At 34.3% G+C, this 22,597-nt stretch overlaps 1 protein-coding gene across 1 annotated transcript in view; it reads right to left on the reverse strand.

The window, feature by feature from the left end:
- Positions 1 to 21,446, reverse strand: part of LOC140441902 (protein commissureless 2 homolog) — a 97,585-nt gene extending 76,139 nt beyond the window's left edge. Inside the window, exon 1 of the mRNA XM_072532883.1 lies at positions 21,066 to 21,446. Within this exon, the coding sequence (XP_072388984.1) occupies positions 21,066 to 21,333 (268 nt within the window). The 5' untranslated portion in view covers positions 21,334 to 21,446. The remainder of the gene's footprint in view (positions 1 to 21,065) is intronic.
- Positions 21,447 to 22,597: the final 1,151 nt, after the last annotated feature.

A 22,597-nucleotide genomic window follows, 5' to 3' on the forward strand; every position in this document is an offset into this window, starting at 1 on the left:
GATTTAATGAGACCTCTTTTTTAATCTTTTCGTATTTCTGTAACGTATTTACCTTTTTTTGCTTGATGTCCCTTATATTTTAATCTACACTTGCGAGCAAAAAAAATCGACTCAAAAGTAAATTAAGTTATATTTTTTGACTGCGCTGTTTGGCTAGTGTAGGTATATCCACATATATGTAAAATTAAAAGTTAAATAGCGTAAAAATAAGTAATTTTTATTGCAATAACACCAATATTTGTAAAATTACTAAGTAAAGAACATAACAAAGATAGCTTAATATTGTATGTGAGAAAACATGTTATGAATCAAAATCATTATATAATGAATATAAAAGTAAATTAACATAAAAAATAAAAATTAATACTGAGTATTTGGTCCTCTGATTTGTATTATACTTTCAGCGATGTCTTAAGTCTTTATTAAGCTTCTGACTGATTCCTGAGGAATCGCTTCCCGCTCTTCATATAATGCAGTTGTTAGCTCCGCCACTATCGCTGGTACTGGATTACGGACCCAAACCCTGCGTTTAAGTTCATCTCATAGGTGCTAGATAGGATTCATATCCGGACTCAATGGAGGTCAATCCATTGTTGTTAGCCAGGTAATCTTTCGTAATTTGCGCTGTGTGACATCGAGCGTTATTATGCATTGGCATGAAGCCGTCGCCTATGTAGCCACCGTAAGGAACAAAATGTTCTTGGAGAATATCCGTAATATAACGATCCAGTACCAAACCCCCTCCACGACCACCACCGGCCACGAACACAAGCTCCGTTTTTTTCTTCTAAAGAAATATTGCCTCAAAACATACACGAACCACTTCCATATCTCACTTTTTCGAGACTGCAGTACTGGACAATCGTTCTCCGGACCTCCGATAGCAGCGTCGTCTTCTGTTATTATTATACAAGCACATTCGACTCTCATCAGAGAATAAATCTCTGCTCCATTGGTCAAGGTTCCAATTGACGTGTTCTCGAGCAAACTGAAGTTGAGCTTGTTTCTGACGTGCGTTCATTTTGGATCCTGTTTAAGCTCATTTGGGAGTCAAAGTGGCAGCCTTAAGTCTTCTCCTAACTGTGCACTGAGTGACGGTGACACCTCGTACATTTCTCAAGGTTTGTTGAAGCTCAACTAATGTCGAGTGCCGATTCCACAAGGCACTCAGGACAATGTATCGATTGTCCGTCTCTGTCGTTACACATCGCCGACCCTAACCTGGTCGTCGACTGCACCTACCGGTCCCCTGGTTTCGACGATAAGCCCTTGAGACTGCATACTGCGTCATAAGTAGGCGACCGGCAACAATCCTCTGACTATGGCCCTCTCGTAATAATGCAATTATTTGGACCGCCGTAACTGGTGAAGTTATTTGTAAAATATTCGCTTTTACCGACCACCGACATATTCATATAGGTCTATATTACCCCTTACAATGTTTGCTGCATTCCCTGTGCCATAAAGAAGCAGGCACATTTTACAAGACGTTGTCAATTTGCATAAAACAATTCTTTTTTGGATGCTCTATAATAGACAATATTTTTTGGCATTAGTTGTTCTAATTCAAAATAACACAACATAAAATTACTTAGCATAAACTACAATTCATCGAGTGAGTCGTTTTTTATTGCTCGCAAGTGTATTTTAAATAACATTAGATTAAAATTCAATTTAAAAAAAATCAACGTTATGATATACGGTTTGATATTCTGCTATTCACCCAAGCAAAAAGATCGTTGCACTTTTGATTCTTCACCAGTTGTACCATCTACGCACGTCATAAAGACCATGAACAATGATGACGAGTTCACTTCTCAATGTTAAATCAATATCAAGACCAGTTCTGTTCATCCGAAGTACGAAATTATTGTTTATTAAAAAGTGTTAAAATTTCTTAAACTTGTTTTTCTAGTACACTTTTGCATTTACGTGAATGATACGTGTAGTTTCCGCAGTAATATCAATTCTAGAAACGCCTTAAGCTACCGTCCGAGGTTGTAACTTAATCAGAATTTCCAATGAAAACAAGCGTAAAATTATGCAATCTTGTATGATTCTTTTACTCTTATATTTGAATGAGTCATTTTCATAGAAGTTCGTTAATACGTTGAAATTATCACAACCCATAATAAGCTTGATTTGGTCTTGCTTTGATCCCATTGTTTTACAAGTTACTTAAAAATAATGATAACGGCTCCAAACTAACCAAAAATTTACAGTGAGTGAACAAAAATTATTAATAACATAATTAAAACTTTAATATTTATAAATATATTTGTTAAAAAATAATTTTATAAAGAATTCATTGAGAACTAAATTTCCAAATTTTGCATAAAAATTATCAATGATTTTATTTATTTATTTTCTAAACATATAAAATATACAGTGTATCTTAAAAGTAATATTTAAAATTCATAATTTTTTTGCTGATGAGTTTGGAAAAAACAAAAAACACGTCGATTTTTATTTTTACATTGTAATGTTTTGTTTTTTTTCCAAAAATTTAATTTTTTTCTCTTGTATTTGTCAAAGTTATGACGTCACAGACTGTTTTTTAAATAGGATACTTTATGTTAAATTGAAGAAATGAATAGTCTTTTCAGAGACAAATTCAATGGTATAAAGTTTAGCTATCCTTCTCTAATTACTGGGGGAAATATTCGAAAAAATCTTTTATAATATACTAAAAAGAAAATGGCAAAAAGCCACAAGGCTGAGGCCCCTCAGGCACGCCCCTAAGGAAAAAGACCCTTCAGGAATAGCCCTTCAGGACTAAGTTGCCACAGGCAACTCGCGAAAACTGACCATCGAGGTCGTGTGCGACAAGCACGGGCTCGATAGCCAGGCCTATCGATTGCCCAGTCGGCAAGGAGACCAAAACTTGTTTTGCCAAATTGACGACTGTGTGACCGAGCACACAACAACCGAACAGGAGCCGACAGTTTGCTGTCGACCCCCTGATCGGACACACATTTTTTTAGGTAAAACCTGGGGGTCAGATAGGTACCGAGCCAAAATGACTTGCTGTTTTGGAACGAGACCGGTCTGATCTTCGGACATGGGGGTCCCACTGTCTAGCAGTGGTACACTCATGTTCCATAGGGGTTGGGATGAACTCATGTGTGTGTGTGTGTGTATGTGTGGCAAAAAGTTAAAGACAATGAATATAGGAAAAACATATTATTAACTCAAATATCACCATTAACTATCAGTGAACAATTCGATGTTCAAATCCATTAGTGACATTCTGAATGGTACTAAAAGTTATGTTTAAAATGTCTTTTTTAATTCATGAAATCTGCTCTTCGATATTATTAAGCCTATTTACATAGAGATTGTCCAGCCTTTTTAAATATTATTACAACCAAAAGCCTAAGTATTGTTCTAAAGCTATTTTCTTGTGCGTCTTAATACAATTTACTATTATTTATTATTACAATTTACTCGAAAAGTCTGAGAGAGTTAAATTCGGAGAACGAGGTGACTATTAAATGAACCTGCTTCTACCTATCCAACGGTTTGGAAATATTCATCCGGATCGTCTTCCGGGCTCGTTATATTATTTACTACAATAATCCCATCCCAAAAACTAACTCTTTGTTGCACTTGTGTATGATCTTTTTGAACCCAAGGTGGATTTTCCGGACTCCAATAGCATGTATTTTATATATGAAAAACAAAATACAGTTTCTTCCGTTGGAATCTCTTACGAACTAATTTGCAATTATGTCATAAAACTCCAACTTTCTATCGGTATCATCTACCCACAGTGCTTCTATGATATTGACTTTAAAGTGATAGCAATTTTCATTTTTGAGAGTTCGGTGAACTGCGGATTATGACAGCATTACCTATCATACATCAATTGTCATTATCATCAGTGGCGTTACAGCTCTTTATGAGCCAAAGCCTTCTTCAGAACAATCTTCCATTCGCCCCTGTCTCTGGCAACTCTTCTCCATGCTCTAATTCCGATAGACTTCAAATCATTTTCTAGGTTGTCTTGGTACCTAAGTCTCGGTCTTCCTCTTCTTCGTTGTCCGATCGGCCCTCTTCGGTCAAAAACTTTTCTGACTATGGCATCTTCCTCTCGTCTGATTACATGACCTATCCATCTGAGGCGTGCTACCTTAATGAATTTTACAACGCCAGGTTCTCCAAATCTTCTATACAACTCAAAATTGTAACACCTGCGCCACAAACCTTGTTCTTTTATGCCTACATATATTCGTCTTAGTATTTTTCGCTCAAAACGTTTGAGCAATTCTTGGTCATTCTGTGTTAGTGTCCAAGTTTCTGAACCATATGTTAGCACTGGTCTTATTAGTGTTTTGTATACAGTCAGTTTAATTTTTCTAGGCATTTTTGAGGCCATCTGTCTTCTTAAGCCATAGTAACACTTATTGGCGAGCACTATTCTTCTTTTTATTTCTTCACTGACGTTGTTATCTTTGGTTAGCAGCGACCCTAAGTATATGAAGGTGTCAACACCTTCCAGTTCTAGGTCACCAATTATTATTCGTGTAGGTGTCGGGTTGCTTGACCTAGTGCAACACATATATTTGGTCTTTTGAACATTTATATTTAGTCCCATTCTGTGTGCAGATGCTCTTAACGACCGAAATGCTTCAGTCAGAGATTCTGTGGACTTACCTATGATGTCTATGTCATCTGCGTATCCGACAATTTGTACTGATTTGTTAAAGATAGTACCATTCGTAGTAATCTGCGACTCTCGAATTATTTTTTCTAATGCCAGGTTAAATAAGAGACACGATAGTCTATCACACTGTCTTAGTCCATTTTTGCAATGGAAGGGTCTTGAGAGATCGTTTTGGATTTTTACCATGCTCTCTGCACCAGTGAGTGTAAGTTCCGTTAACCGGACAAGATCAAATGGAATGCGAAATTCTACCATAGCAAGTAGAAGTTTATTTCTATTAACGGAGTCGTATGCGGCTTTGAAGTCAACAAATATGTGGTGGGTGTCGACGCCGAACTCTAGGGTTTTTTCAAGGATCTGCCTCACGGTAAATATCTGGTCCGTTGTTGATTTATTAGGACGGAAACCGCACTGATATCCTCCCACTATTTGTTCGGCGTAGGGGAGAAGTCTTTTGTACAATACGTTGGACAACACTTTATATGCCATATTGAGTAGAGTGATGCCTCTATAATTATCACACACCATCATGTCTCCCTTTTTGTGTATAGGACACAGTACACCTAACTTCCAATCTGTGGGTGTTTCTTTCTGTTGCCAGATTGCAGTTATCAGTTTATGCATGTATTTCATGAGGGGGTCGCCGCCATTTTTGAAAAGTTCGGCAGGGAGATTATCCGAACCGGGAGCTTTATTATTTTTCAGTGTTGCGATGGCTTCTCTAATTTCTTCTTCGGTGGGGGGTTGTTGCCGATCATCTTCATTCATTTGAAACATGGGATCCTCAATCTCGCCATCTTCGTGGTTGTCGCTAAGCAGTTCTTCAAAATGGTCCGCCCATCTGTTTAGTATCTGTTCTTTGTTACTAATTATAGAACCGTCCCTATCTTTACAGGCTATTATTCTGGGTTTGAATCCTTTTCTGCAGTACATCAATTGTAATAATATATATATATATATATATATATATATATATATATATATATATATATATATATATATATTAAATCAATTTAGCACATTTAAGCGGACAAAATAATAATTATAAACATGATAAAAAATGGAATTTTCTATTTAAGATTCCAAAGTTGCCTCCGTTGTGGGGTTTGTGTTTGACGTCATTCGATAGATTTTTGAAAAATAATAAAAACGTGTTTTTTGGTTTTTTGTTAAGAGTATATTTCTGACTATGTGAGATAATACACCGTTTCCATAATTTTCCCAGGATATCAGGATAATGGTTTTTTCAAATGTCCAAATGACAAAAATGTTTCGAATAAAAGTTTCCTATTTTTTCATAAGTAATCCAAATCTACAATAAAAAATAGAGGCTTCTACTTGAGATTTTGAAGTTGTCCCCCGCCATACCAACAGCGGGTGGGACAAGAGGTTGTGTTTGGTCATTCGATAGATTTTTAAAAAATATTAAACATGTTTTTTATGTTTTCCGTTCCGATATATATTTCGCGAAATATTCTACCGTCACGCCTTTTTTTGCACAAACGGTATAGACTTTACTACTACCCGGAACATTCAGAATGAAAGTAATTTAATTTATCTATTCGATATACTATCATTGAATTTTCCCGAAACTTAACAAATAAATATCATTTAATAGTAAATTTAATTATTCTATAAAGTAAATATGTTTAAAAATAATCATTGTATTTATATGAAATTATTTTAAAACCAGAATTATTATAAAAATTTAAACCGATGATACAATGTTGTTATTCGCGTACTCAAACGACTATAGGTGGCAGCACTTATGTTGAAAGATGGCGTACGAAATATGGATATCGTTTGTTGACATTGTAAATTTGATTAGGAATTTTAAAAGACCCTAGTTGAAAGGCAAGCAAATTTAGATACCAACTATATTATTACTTCTGAAATATTATCATGTAGTGGGAAAACCGCGGTGATACAAGCATTGTGCCTTCAATCGTTTGAAGGCACAATGATCACTCCGCGTGAGAGGAGTACCCCACCAAATACAAGTGAAAATTGAAGTAATTGATATATTAAAAATGTTGTTTGTAATTGTACATGTAAGGCAGGAAATTCAGGCAAATGCAAACATATAATTGGCACATTATTCTATATTTTTCGGTAAGTGATTACATAGAGACTTGATAAAAGTAAAAGAACCATTTTGCTATAACTTCATGTTTATAATTCCTTTTTATTACTTACAAGCATATATGATGGAAAAATTAAGCACCTCAGATATCAAGCAATAGGGAAAAAAAATGTTTATAAAAGTATGGTGCCAATTAACCAGTTTTTCCACATGAAAAAAAAAACACTGCAAGAAGAGAAATAGATACGCGTCTAGCAAAACCAGCAAATACTGCGATATTGAAGATATTACTCTCCGCAGCAGAAGATTCAAAATTAAGTCTGACTTTAAAAAGTGTGGTTCCTATACATCAAGACACAAAGTTCTATGAGGAAGAAATGCTTCAGTTATTGGCAACAATAAAGTTTCACCAGTGTTTGCTGATACCATGGGCTGCTGACATTTTACTAGGATATGATTTAGCTATATTTTATACAAATAATGCCGACTTTTCTTTTGACATTGAAAATCGGGCGTAGGAACTTTGGCACTAAGCAGGTAGCGACTAAAATTTAATGGCAATTTTCGACACCAGCCTCAATTACCGTTTTTATCTTACAGGTATATTCGACACCAAATAAATATAGCTGCGACATAAATAAAATACCATAATTAATTAATTTATTTATTTTAATAAAAGTAATGTGCATTTTATTTCTTTATAACTGTAATAATATCTAAATATAATACAACTAGTACCTAATTTTTGTACATTTTACCGTTAATATACTTGTATACAATGATTTATTTGCTATTATAGGAATGATAAGATACAGCTTTTATAAAATCTAACCTACGTATTTGTTGGGATCGTAGTTTATCCATCATTTTCTCCAAAAATGCCAATTTAGCCTTAACAGTAGTATCTTTGATTTTTGCTGGTATATGTAAACTATTTATTTTGACATAAGTGTCTACTTGAAATTCTTTTAACTTTTCAATAAAAATAAAAATAGAAGGATGTGTTGAATAAAAAGAAGAATTAAATCTCGAATGAAAGGATTCACAGGCATTTGTGGTCCTCGCAATAGACGGATTCTGATTAGACCATATGTGTGGTGGAAATAGAGCGCTATCGAAAATGTAATTTTCCAGTAAATAATCTGCATATATATCAAGTGTTGCGTTTATAGGTTTATATGACATTAAATCATAAAGAAAGCATTCTTCAACTTCTGCTGGATTTAAATAAATTAAACCAAACGTATGCCTTAACCATTTTCCAATTTCTGAATTTGTATCCTTATATTCTTGTACCAAACTCAAAGATTGAATTTTTTTAAACCAGTTTTGGTGTAAGTGAAAACGGCATCCACTAATTTTTGCATTGGCCACATATACAATAAAGCACAGTGAATTGCTTTTTCAAAGTCCACAAATATTTCAGTTGGCTCTAATGATAATTGAAATGTTTCAAAAATCTTAGAACTTAATAAAGAAAATAAATTTTTGTATATCATTGACAATTTGTCCTTTAACAAACAGTATGCTAAAGGAACATAATGTCCATTTTCCAAGCCATGTATAGTAAATAATTGTAGAAAATATTTGGTACTGTATGAAAATGTACCATCCATATACAAAGTTTTAATTTACACAACAAACGAATATTTGTCTCGCATGAAAATACAATTACATTTAATTCAGGATGATTTAAAAACAAAAAAACTTTCATTGCGACAGGTTTTAGGAGAATAATTACTAACCGCGTTATGGACTTCTGATATGCTTCTTGGTAACGGACCTGGTAACAGTTTACGACGACAGTTGTAAATGTTCTTTCTTATGCTAGCTATGTCAGGAACCGTCAGCAAATCGGCATCACACTCAGCAACAGCAGTTCTTGTAATTTTGGCAGGCTTTTCCGATATGTCCTCTTGGGCTTTTCTTTTACATGCATTGGTTACCATCTTTACTTCAAGCTTTTTTGGATCGGCTTCATGATTATGTACCAAATCACTTCTTGTGATGGTAAGGTCCTCACAGCCTATTGTAAACACTTTTGCGGAACACTTAGTGTTTCTTTGGATGCAGCGCCAAAATATCTCGCCGCTTTTTAACACTTTCTGTTTCGAGAACGAATGATGCTCCACCACTAATAAATCTCGACCACGGGAAATTTTTATCAAACTCATTTTTTAAATATCCGTATACGTGCACAAGTCAACGTCAAACAAGAAATAAATTACAACTGAAATAATTTAGTCACAAGTACACAAGTGCCACGCCCCCCGCGGTGACAATAAATATTGGGAAAACCCGCTTGTCCTGCTTGGGTGCAAATGTCCATCGCCGCTAATTACCTACCTACCTGCTTTACGCCGCGGTGTCGAAATTTCCTATAATAAAATTTGACCCTTCGATTACCCCAGGTACAAAGACAATTTGGTGTCAAAATTCGCCCGCCGTGAAAATCCACGCCTTTCTAAGAGAATATTTATAAGTGAATGTTTTCTACCTGGTAATTCTAATAGCTCTGTGTCCTTTAACGTAATGTATTGTTTAGGGCCCTACTCGAAATGACTTTTAGGGAATATCTTAAATACAATAATTTGTACGACTTTTTTAAACCTTTCCTAAAATAATTTTTCTCCCCGTCCCCAGTAAGTATCAAGTTTCCATAGGCATGATAAGTAAAAATAAGTTAATCAATTCAATCAACAACAGATTTGATATAATATAAGAATATAATTTCGATTGCATTTTTAAACTGATGCATTTGAAACATACTTTTCAGCTGCAAAGAAACCTTTACAATAAATTTTCCGCACATGCGGGTTGAAAGTCATTTTAACGGTTAATTAAAGCTGCTAACCACAATAGTGTTAAAAATGCATCGGTGGTATAATTATAATTAAAAAGCTAACGCATCACTCTGTATTTGTAATGGGCAGGTGCATGACAATATTAAATTAATAATTTCCGTTATATTTTTATAAAGAAGAGTTTAAATTGGCACTGAAATTCTCTGCAATTAAAGGTCATCCACACTTTAAACAAAACATTTTAGGAATTTCCGTTTGAGTAGACTTAGGTGTGAATCATGAAAACTTTAATAAAGAGTTATAAATCAGTTAAACATTATGTACCTACTCAAATTATACATTGTGAAATGTAAATTTATTAGAAGAGTGATGAAATATTTCTGGAAATACTATAGTTTTTATCATTATCTTTTTTCGATGAAGTATTATTTTCTTTGAAAGTCGGGATATTCGTCACAAACAGAATCTGCATTATGAAAAGCACGTTATGTTGTCCGAGGTCAAAGAATTAAAATTAAACAAAGATCAAACAGAGGTCAAAGTATTAAAATTAAACGAAAAGAGAGGCTTCTACAAGCCTTTCTCTCTTTTTCTTCTTCTTTTTATGTAGACATGAATATGTCTGTTTTTCAATGTGCCTCCAATAAGCTGTCGTTCCATCGTTTTCATGGTCTTCATACTGATGTCTTCCTATTAGGGAACCGTCTCTTGCCGTATTCACTACTCTATTTGTTGTCATTCGGCTTATATGATCGTTCCATTCTACTCTTCTATTTCTTATCCAGTTCTTGATGTTCTCCACCTTGCAACTACGTCGTATATCTGTACTTCTAGCTCTGTCCCATAGTGTCTTACCATCAATTTTGACGTGACAACGTCTTAAATTAGGTTGTGGCTCGGAGTCATTTAAGAAAAAGTGTAACGCCCGCTCACGTCTGTTACAGTGAGTCGCCCAACGAGAGAGAGACCCGCCGGACCGGCGAATGCCTTGCGTCTCTCTCCCACTCAAACATGATCGGTCCGCTGCGCGCGGCACTAGAGAATTAGGCGCGTTGAATCGCTAATAAAATAACAAATTATAACTTCTAACCTGTCAAAACAGGGCGACCAAACAAACGAACTAAACCGACCAATCACCAAGCGCGGAGTTAGAATTTAACTGTGTTTAGCAAGAATTTCAAATTCCAATTTTAGTAAATGTTTTAATTTTCAACTTTACCATTTACATTTACAAATTTTAATTAATTTCAAATTTATTTAGCAAAAATTTGAACCTTCGATCTGAATAAGTGTTTTGATTTTCAAATTGATTCTTTAAAATTAAAAATATTAAAATATATATAATCAGAAGTGAACGTCACATAACATTATCTGTACTTATTATTATTTAATATGTAGGCAAATACATGTGACCATACTTGGTAGACACAATTGGAAATAGTAATTTTTTATAACTGAAAAAAATAAATATATAAAATACTGGTAGCAAACAATAACTTCAATGATCGATATCTCCGCAACTAATTGATATATCGAAAAAATTTTCAAATAAATTTTGTAGAAAATAATAAGATCAATAATATAATATAAAATAAATAATATATAAAATAATATATAAAAATATAATATATAAAATATAAATAATATATAAAATACCTAATAAATCGGTAATGCAATTCTTATTTTCATTCAATTCCTTGTCCCTATTGTGCAATTTAATAATATTCATATCAATAAATATTCTACCCAGAAAAAGACGTTGTTACGTAAAATCTTCGCCCGTAAAACCGACTTTACAGGCAACCGATTTTTTTTAAAATGTTTTCATCTCTGGTGTTTCTAACATCTTTTCTGTCCTTTCTGTGCCAGGTCGTGTTTCTGCTGCGTATGTGATTATTGGCCTGATGACTGTTTTGAAAATTCTGCATTTCATATCTTTCCCGATATTTTTATTGCTTCATATTGTTTCATTCAGGCAGCCTGTAGGTCTGTTTGCTCTATTCACTTGATCGTCCACTGCAGTTTCGAGCTTTCTATAGGTTGATAAGGTGATGTCTAGATATTTAAACTCAATCACTTGTTCTATTATCTGACCTTTCAGCTTCAATTTACATCTTAGTAAATTTTCTGTTGTAACCATGCATTTTGTCTTTTTTGGGGAAATTAACATATTAAAAAATTTATTCTTCACTTTGAAAGAGTAGTATTACGTCGTCTGCATAGCAGATTATTTTAAGTTGTTTTTCTCCCATTTGGTATCCTTTGTTAGTTCTTACTTTTTTTTATTATTTCATCCATAATCAGGTTGAACAATAGGGGACTCAAAGAATCTCCCTGTCTTATCCCATTGCCAGTTTTAATAGGGTCAGTTAGTTCTTCTTCTACTTTTACTTTTATTGTGTTGTTTCTGTAGATATTTTCGATCGTTTTGATTATTCCTAAAAGTATCTTTTTTGTGTACAATAAGTGGATAACGTCCTTTAATTTGGCCCGGTCAAATACCTTCTTAATGTCCACGAAACACAGATATGCCGGTTTGTTGTAATCTAATGATTTCTCTTGCACTTGCCTTATTATAAATATAGCGTCGGTGCATGATCATTCCTTGTTATTCTTCTGCTAGTGTTATAATTCCATTCAGTTTATTTGTTATAATTTTGGTTGTTAATTTTAGTGTTGTATTTAATAAATTAATTCCTCTGTAATTTTTCGGGTCCGATTTGACTCCCTTTTTGAAGAGAGAACAAGACGAATCTCAGATATGCAAACATGCCTAGGATAACGAACACAACGAAAACACAAAGTCAAAAAACATCTTTTATCCTACTTAATAAGGAAAAAATTTTAACTCCAGCAGGCTTTGGTTGTTAATACTAAAAGAAGAAGTCAACAACAAGAATATACCAACAGCAGCAGATTAATAGAAGCTTGGAGGCATTATCACATACAATTATACACAATACATATGCAACATACAATACACAAACATATAATCTACATAAACACACATTACACAAATAAATAATACCAAAAACACACAAAACAGTTAGAATTGGATATCCCGAGGGTACAAACACCACCCTCAGATATTTTTTTAACTAAAAGCTGGCTATTACCTATCAGATCAAGGCCAAATAAGTCAACTGTTAAACAACTTTGTTGGTTAAGTATATATTTTTGCAGAATTTTTAAAATAATCTTTTTTAAAAACAATTTCCAGAGTGAAAATCGAAACGGTAAACATTAATTAAATAAGTAATTATCATTATAATCATTTGTGGCTTAATCCGATAAAACATAATATTAAGAATATATAAATCACGGAAGAAATCAGTAGTATTTAACACACAGTAATAATGAGGTAACTAAAATGACATGGAGGTAACAGTAATGGCAGGTCCTTATATAATTAACTAAATTATCAATTATGTTTCTTATAAGAAAAATTTTTAATACGTCAAGCAGTATTTTTTAATACCTCTTTATTTGAAATATTTTAAAATATGTTTAAAAATAAGCAAGTAGTTTGATGACAATTTGAAACTGCACGAAAATGCCCAGTGTTAGTTTCTTTTCTAAATCACGAATTTAAAATTCGGAAATGATACAACAAATTAAAATCTAGTTTCTCGGTAGTCATTTACGGTATGTACCGTTTGAGTCTGCGCATTACATTGGGCGTGGATGTAATAACTCTGCGATCAAGTTTGGTATATTTTCTTTATTTACTTTTAACGAGTCTATAAATGTTTGGTATATTTTCCATAATAGTCTTTGATTTGTGATTTAATGGAGTTTAAATAAATGTAAGAAGAACTAGCGAAAGCAGATGGATAAAGAGAATAACCGAATGGAGCCCCATAGGAAGGAGGAAAAGAGGACGACCCCGAAAATCCTGGAGGAACGAAATAAACGAGAATGGAACAACAGAGAGAGATGGAAACAGTTGAGCGAGGGAAGGCAGTGAATACTGTAGAATCCCTACAGTAAAGGTCTTGTGCAAAGATGAAGTTTGGTCATAATGGAGCTTTGGTTATCAATCGCAATACCTTAGTTTGAAAGCGTTCAATAACTCTATATTAGATATGGATTGTGTTCTCCACAAATGAATTGTATAACTCCATATGAGTTTGAATATCACTTTGTAAACTAACAGTTTATTTTTCAGGTTTAACTTGGATTTGCGACTAATTAGCCAAAAAATCTGTCTGAGTTTATAGCCCAGATAGTTTCGCTTAGACAATATGTGTCTTCTTCATGTGTAACGTTTGTCGAATTAGATTATTAGGTATTTGGCTTTACCTAGTCATCATCATCATCATTCAATCCTCGCTTATCCACTGCTGGACATAGATCTCCCTCATAATTTTCCATCTATTTCGATCTTGTGCCTCTTGCATCCAATTCCTATGACAACGTTTTAGATCGTCAGTCCAATGTGTTGGTGGACGACCTCTGCTTCGGTAGGCATCAACTCTTGGTCTCCATTCCAGTATCCGCTTTGTCCATCTATTATCTGTCATTCGAGCCACGTGACCTGCCCAGTTCCATTTCTGTGTTGCTACTCTTTCTACTGCATCAGCCACTCCTGTTCTCTGTCGTAGCTGGCGATTTGGGATCTTGTCTCGTAGTGAAACGCCCAAAAAAGTACGCTCCATCGCCCTTTGACACACACGGATCTTTTGAACTGTTCTCCTTGTCATGGTCAATGTTTCCGCACCGTAAGTTAACACTGGCAAAACACACTGATTAAACGTTTTTTCTTTTAAGGCATATTGGTATATCAGACGATTTGAAAATATGGTTCAGCTTGCCGAAGGCTGCCCAAGTCAGTCTTATACGACGGAGAAGCTCAACGGTTTGGTTATCTTTTCTTATTCGAATCTCATGACCTAGGTATTTATAGGCCATTACCTGATCTATGGATCTTGTTCCTACGCATATATCTTCGCTGACTACAAGATTTGTCATCATCTGGGTTTTAGATATATTTATTTTCAATCCCCCTTCTAGCTAGGAAAGGTAGAGCTGATTTAAAAGTTCTTTGGCCTCATCTATCTTATCAGCTATTAGTACAATATCATCTGCAAACTTTAGATGGCTAAGCTTTTCTCCGTTTATGTTTATGCCCGTGTCGGTCAGTTTTGCCCTTTTACATATATATTCCAAAAGCGTAGTGAACAGTTTCGGCGATATGGTGTCCCCCTGGCGTACTCTACGTTGTATCGGGAATTTCTGGGTTTGACGATCACCCACTCTAACACTGGCTGTTGCGTTTTGGTATATGTGTTTAATTATATTTATATACCGATAGTCAATTCGGCATTCTGTCAAGGCTTTCAACATTTTTTGTTGATTTACGGTGTCGAATGCCTTTTCATAGTCGACAAATATTAAAGCTAGTGGTTTATTATATTCAGTGCATTTTTCTATAAGATTTTTTATTACCAGTAGGTGATCGTTTGTTCCATAGCCTTTTCTAAAACCCTTCACCTAGTGTGACAGTTGAAATCTGTCGAGTGAGTTTGGTAGACAATTTGTGAGAAAAGATCGTGAAAAGCTTAAAAAAGGTATATATCTATCGCAGGTCTTTGTTTACTATAAATTTCTGTATGATCCAAGGAAGAAATTTATGGCGAAACGTAATGTAGAAACCGACCAAAGGGAATGGTGATGCTATGTTCACATTAATGTGTCACTTATAAAACCAGTTTTATATTTTATGCATGTGCCCTCACATTTTTTTTTTAAATGTAAGGGCGATGTTTTTATCCTGATGACACTCCCACTTTTAAGTATATCTTCAGGTATAAAAAAGGCCTTAAAAATGTATTCAAATTCAAATTGACTTCCTTTGAATCTTTTACAGGTTTTAACATCTAACGCAAATATTTATGATAAAAATTATGATTTTATTCTTTTACTCCTCAAATATACAATCAACATTACTTTAAAATCTTCAACTTCGACTTTAAAATGCTATTATTAGCTTCCAAATAACGACATCTAGAGTTCCTTAGGGCACTTAACAGACAGGCACAAACAGACACATTAACACTGAGATGAAGTCAAGAATTTATAAAGCCAGTATAAGGCCAATAATGACATGACATGACTCAGAAACAAGATCAAACATAGCCACAACGCAAAGGCTACTGGAAACTGCAGAGATGAGAGTATTGAGAAGAATTACAGAAAATACGCTGAGAGATCGAAAGAGAAGTGAAGACATTAGAAGAAAATGTATCGTACAGTGTATAAATAAATGGACACGAAATAGAAAAAAAGAATGGAACAACCACATAAGCAGAATGGAGGAGACCCGTGTCAAAATAGCAAGAGATAAGTCACCAATCAACAAAAGAAGTATTGAACGACCATAGAGGTACTAATCCGCTAATGAGCAAGCAGAATTGCTTTTAAAGAGGAAGAAGAAGAAAAATGGTGCCAGATTAGGAAAATGATTAACAACTTACAGAACATAAGAGACTAATATTCAGGAATGAACATTCCCAAGTAATATTACTGGAAAATGACGGAAATCTAAATATATGTCAAACTATTTAATTTACTTAGTTTTTTTTTAATATAGGTCTTGAACTAGTACGATTATTATGAATACATAAAAAAATAATAGTTAGTAAACCCTAATTAGCCTAAATGCCACCAAAATGTAGTACTTAATTAACATAAAATATAATATTAGTGATAATAAAATAGGTTAATTTCATAATAAAGTTTAGTTTATGTATTTAAAAAGTTCATTTAAATACAATACAAGGCACTTGTAAAAAATGGAACAAATATTTTAATTATACTTGCCATGTATAAATTAAAAATAGAAAAGCATGGAAAGCGGATTTCGTGATCTATTCCTAGACACATTTATAGCGACACATTAAAGTCAGAAGAACTAATAAAAAACAATTGCAAGTAATATATATTATAATAATGTTAATAGTAATAATGCCTGTAAATTGCTTTGTAAAAAAATACACACTTAATTGCCAAGGAATATGAACAAAGTTTAAAACAATAAAAATATCATGAAATATATGGGAAAAAAATGTACCCACCTGACAAAGGTTTGTAGAGCCAAGACAACGACATTTTTTAATAATTCTGAATGCAGAACTCTACTACTACTAAGGATTTCCACAGTTTTCACTGTCTTCCTTCACTCAACCGTTTTCTCCAATTTTCCCTGTCATTCCAGTCTCCATCTCGCAGGGTTCTTTTCTCCATAGCCTCGTCGATTTCATCTCTGAATGACCTTCGGGGTCTTCCTCTCTTTCTTCTTCCAATCGGGCTCCATTCTGTGATTTTGTTTATCCAGCGTCCTCAGTCCGCTCTTCTGACGTGGCCGTACCAGGATAGTCTCTTCTCCTCTATATAGTCCATTATGTCTGATTGCACTCCCATTCTCCGCTTAATCTCTGCGTTTTCAATTCTGTCTCTTTTTGTAAGTCTACAGCTTCTCCTCAGGAACTCCATTTCTACTGCTCTTATTCTACCTCTATTTCTCTTGTTTATTGTCCAGTTTTCGGACCCATATGTCAGGATACTTCTTGTCAGGGTGTTATATATTCTCTTTTTTGTCTTTATCGTAATGTTCTTATCCCACAACACTGAGTTTAGTTGTCTTATACAGTTTCTTGTTTGTCTCAGTCTGTTGTTTATATCTTCTTCTGTTGTTCCCTGTTTCGATATTATGGTTCCTAAATACTTGAATTTATCTGTTCCATTTATTTGTCTTCCCTCGTCTATCTCTAGGTTTCTCATATCCTTGTTTTCTGTTGTTAGGTATTCGGTTTTCTCTAAGTTTATTTCCATTCCGTTGTTTTTATATTCTTCTTCTAGTTTTCTGAGCATAAAGCTGAGATCTTCTTCATCTTGTGCGATGACTACTTGATCGTCGGCAAAACTTAAGGTGTATAGGTATTCGTCTCTTACTGGTATGCCCATTCCTTCGCACTTTCTCCTCCATGGTTTGAGTGTCTTTTCCAAGAATATTTTAAACAGAGTAGGGGACGTAGCACAGCCTTGTAGAAGTCCTTTTGTCGTCTTAAATGGATTGTAGGCTTTATTTCCACATTTAATAGCTACTTTGTTTTCTTTGTATAGTGCTTTAACTGCTTTTATTAGTGTTTGTCGGATTCCGAGATCATTCATTGCTTCCCATAATTTGACTCTAGGTATTGAGTCATATGCTTTCTTTAGATCAACAAAGGCCAGATGGACCGGTCTACCTTTTGCCATTTTCTTCTCTATCAGTTGTTCTAATGTGTACGTATGATCTAGGCATGATTTTCCTACTGTGAACCCTGCTTGGTCTTCTCCAATTTTTCCTATTATTTCAGTTTCTAGTTTTTCTTTAATAATTTTCCCGTTAAGTCTACCTACCGACGATATTATACTAATTCCTCTATAGTTTTCACATTTTTTCCTGTTTCCTTTCTTATGTATGGATGTGATGTATGCTTGTGTCCATTCCGCAGGTATTTCTTCTCCATTTAGTCCTCTTTCGAACATTCTATGTAGCATGCGGAATAACTTTTCCGTTCCGTTTTTAATTAGTTCGTTTGGTATTCCTCCGGGTCCTTTGGCTTTTTTGTTCTTCAATGTCTTGATTGCTCTCTTAACTTCTGCCAGGCTTATTTCTATCTGGTCGTATGCCCCATTTCCTGCATGTTCTATATTCTCTTCCTGAAATTGGGGACGGTTTTCTGTAAGTAGTTCTACGTAGTATTCTTGCCACTCGTTTTCACTAATTTTGCCGATCTGGGTTTTCTCTGTCTTATTTCGTTGAAGTGCTTTTAATATTCGCCATGATTCTGAATTTCTCGTTCCTCCGATATGTCGTTCTATCTCTGTGCATGCTTGTTCCCATCGTTCGTTCTTTTCATTTGTTACTCTTTTCTTTACCTCTCTGTTTTTCGCTCTATATAGGTCTAAGTCTTCCTGTTTTTTGGTGTTTAGGTATTTTATGTGTAGTTTTTTCTTTTCTTTTATGCATTTCAATGTGTCTTCCCTTAATTTGATATTCTGATGGGTGTTCCTTTGGTCGTCTTCTCCAAGAGCTTCTAAGGCCGCTGAAATCAGGCAGGTTTTTATGTGTTCATGCATTTCATCTAACGTGTCATATCTGAATTCTTCTAGTTTTTGGTCTAGTCTTCTTTTGTATAAATCTTTTATTGATTCTTCCTGCAATAGATGTAATTTGAGCCTCTTTTCGTTTATTGTCGTTCCCGTTGTAACAGTCGATGTATGTTTTTGTTTTGTCCAGATATAGGGGAATTCCATCCATGCCACCACAAGTTTGTGATCTGTTCCACACTCTGCCCCTCTTTTCACTCTGCAGAATGCAGAACTCCAGTTCTATAAAATATCTCCTCTTCGCAGATAAAGTTCTGAATAATCGGCCCCGTTGGGATAAATATGTCCCCTTAAAAGTTACAAAATTAGCTCAAATGCGGACCGATTTAAACGTACTTTTGCTTTAGTGGTATTCTTAGTGCAAACGCAGAAAATTAAATTGAATTAACAACACTGCGTGACCTTCGGCGTCAGTTACAGATTTATTTTCACACGAGCTCGACGTTTCAATGCGTTTATGGTTAGCTTTTTAACTATTTTCATCGAGATTCCCACAGTTCCTACAATCCTAGTGCCAAGACATAAAAATATCTCAAACCGCCATGGTCTGTAATACCTACTTTTATAAACACTTCACTCTGTAAATTTAATAAGCAACAAACAAATAATGTCATTTTTCGGCCACCTTTCAAGGATTAATAGGTACATCCCACTACGATAAGGTGCTCTATACCAATGCATTCCGAAACGCAGATAGAGTTAGCTGTTCTGTTACTACAGTTGGTACAGTATTAGGACACTATCCAGCGAATGTAGCATGTTTTTAGCAGAACTCTTCAGTATTTCAAACGCACTCGAGTTTCCTTTTGACAATCATTAAAGTGTAGCTCTGTGCACCGATTCCTTAAAAATACTAGAATCGATTCATCTCCACACTTCTCGAGGGACTTCAATAACAGTAATATGGGTGCCCAAGGAAATATCGGCATCCAAGAAAATGAGATGGCTGACAAAGAGGCATCTACATCCAACTTACCCATCTACAACATACAGCTGCAGGAAGATATAAAATCAAAATTCAAAAGGAATATCCAAGGCAGGTGGCAGGAACTTTGGATCACCAACGATACAAAGCTCAGAGAAATACAACCTAATGTTAACAGCTATTTATCCCTAGCATCCCTGAACAGGAAAGAGAAGATAGCAACACGAAAATTGAGGATAGGACACACACGTTTGATACAGGGTCATCTTATGTATATACAGACCAACAGTCATTCTTTCACTGTAATGATAGTCCTAGCACCGTCAAGCACATCCTCACAGAATGTCAACACTACCAAGCTACTCGCACTGCCCACAATATAAATGACAGTTTCAAAGAACATCTGAACTGTTCAAGACGACTTAAGAGCCTAACAGACGTTTTAAAGACTACACTTCTTTACTATTGTAAACTCTGTAGGTACTATTGTAAACCTTTGGTCCCATGTCAATGACCAAGGAACCAACGAGAGCATAATTATTAGTCAAGCCAATAAGCACATATGGCATACAATTGTAGGGATCTCCTAGCTTAAACTTAAAAATCCTACGAAGATTCCAGAACAAATATGTCCGTATTATAACTAATGCTCCATTGTATGTTTCAAATAATATAAACTTATCTCTACATTTCTCTACAAGAATTCACAAATAAGGGCAAAAAATACAAAAATCAAACTAGTGCTCTGTTTCATGCGATGCAATCGGTTTCAAATAAACGATGAATTGTGCGATTAAAAACTTTTCTAAAGCTAACAAACTTAATAAACAGATTTAAATAGAAATAGTTAAACTCAAGCCAATACAATATTAACTCGTTTGTTAAATTATACTAATAAAGGAAGCTTCTCGGTATATTCCTGCATGTCATCTTTCTATAATTGTAATAAAATTTGTTTATTGTTAAGAAAGATAACAAATTAATGGATTAAAAAATCTGGTACAGTAACCTTTCAGAAATGTTAACCTTTCATTAATCCAAAATTGTAAATTTAAACGTTGGAACACTATGATAACACTAACCGGCAATTTTAAGAGTTTTAACAAATTCCCGTAAAATATAGGTATAGAAAAACCGAATGCGCTAAGCATAAATTACTAAACGAATCATTAACAATTATTATTTTATTTAAAATAAAACAATGGAAAATATAAGATACGTTTTAACATATTCAACAAAAAGGTCTGATATATCATGGGTAAGAAAATACAAGGAAATCTGTGGCCAGAAAAATATAGTATTGTCCCATCAAATTAATAGAAATGGTAAATACCATATAGATCATCAAAACAATGCATTAGGAGTCAATGTAAATTAAAAATGGTTTGTTATAAACATCGTATACGGTAATTAGATCTTTTTAAAACTTACCTCGCGTTTTCCACTGCTGAAACTTGTGATAAATCAAACAAGAACACATAAAACATACACAACTAAGCACCATAAGTGTCAATACGATTCCGACCCAAACATCAGCCAAAAACTGTTCATATTCAGGATCAGGAACATTTAGTTTCCCCCCTTCAGTTTCTGATGATTGTAGGAAAATATTCGTAATGTTAAATTCGACACTATTGAAGTCGTCGCCAATTTTTGGAGGAAGTTTTAATTGATGAAAATCGTCGTCTATTGTCAACATTTTGAAAATGTGAGAGACCGGTTAAATCCTTACTCGTTAATATTGTGGGTAAGCACTAACTGATAAATAAGTCAATTGACTTTGTCAAGTTTCGTACTACTACTCGCTACTCGCTGGTACTCCCACTTTCACACCGGCATGGTGGCACCGTTGTGGTTTTATCAGAATCATCGGTTCGCTATAGTTGTCCAAATGAATTTTTATTATAATATTGTTTAGTTATTGAATTATTTTACGCGTATAAAAATTTAACAAATACCTAAATATACAAATATAAAAAGATTCAAAATATATGTTAAATCCATTGTGTTTTTGACTTAATTCGATGTTGGTGCAATTAAATTTTATAGTACAAAAAAGTTACAAACATTTTTAAACTATATATATATATATATATATATATATATATATATATATATATATACACTGCTCGTCATTAAAAAGAGGCCATCTAGAACTTTATAAGAATTTTTCAATAATTTTAAGTTCATGCAATTTATTTTATTGTAAATAAACTCCCATAATGCAGAAACACTTTTAGGCACCGCCACTGGATGCCGATAGGTCAATTAAGGGTAATAAGTTCGCAAAATTGATATCTGTTTTAGGACTTCGGAGAATGCACGTTGTATGTACGTTGTTTTTCTTGAAATATGGCTGTTCTGTTTTTCAAACATCTTTCATTAGTGTACAGTTATTCAAAGGTGACCTTGTGGTATTTTTAAATTTAAAGTGCTTTTCTGAAAATTCTTTCGGAGTAAAAGTTGAAAAGCAGGGGTGACAAGAGGCATCCCTGCCGTACTCCTATTTTAATATTAATAGCCTGTGATTCCACACCATCTACTAAAACTGATGTTGTTTGATTCCAATATATATTTGCAATTATTCATACATATCTGCCATCCAAACCAATGTCTTTTAGAGCTTCGATCAATATAGAGTGCTTAACACGATCAAATGCCTTTTGGAAGTCAATAAATCAATGGTATATGTCTACAGATATATCTCGCCATCTTTGAGCAAGTACGTTCATTCCAAACAGTGCCTCTCTCGCTCTAACCCGTAACGGAAACCAAACTGTGTGTTATCCAGGTATTCCTCGCATTTATTGTAGATACGAGCATGTATTACATTCAGAAAATTTTTCAATAAGTGATTTAACAAGAGAATCATTAGAGGAGGTAATTTTTATGCAGATGTGGGACAATCCATGAGAGTATATGAATTCATTTTTTTTAACTACATTGGTCATCTCTGAGAAAAT

The sequence above is a fragment of the Diabrotica undecimpunctata genome, chromosome 5, assembly GCF_040954645.1.
Source record: "Diabrotica undecimpunctata isolate CICGRU chromosome 5, icDiaUnde3, whole genome shotgun sequence".
NCBI lineage: Eukaryota > Metazoa > Arthropoda > Insecta > Coleoptera > Chrysomelidae > Diabrotica > Diabrotica undecimpunctata.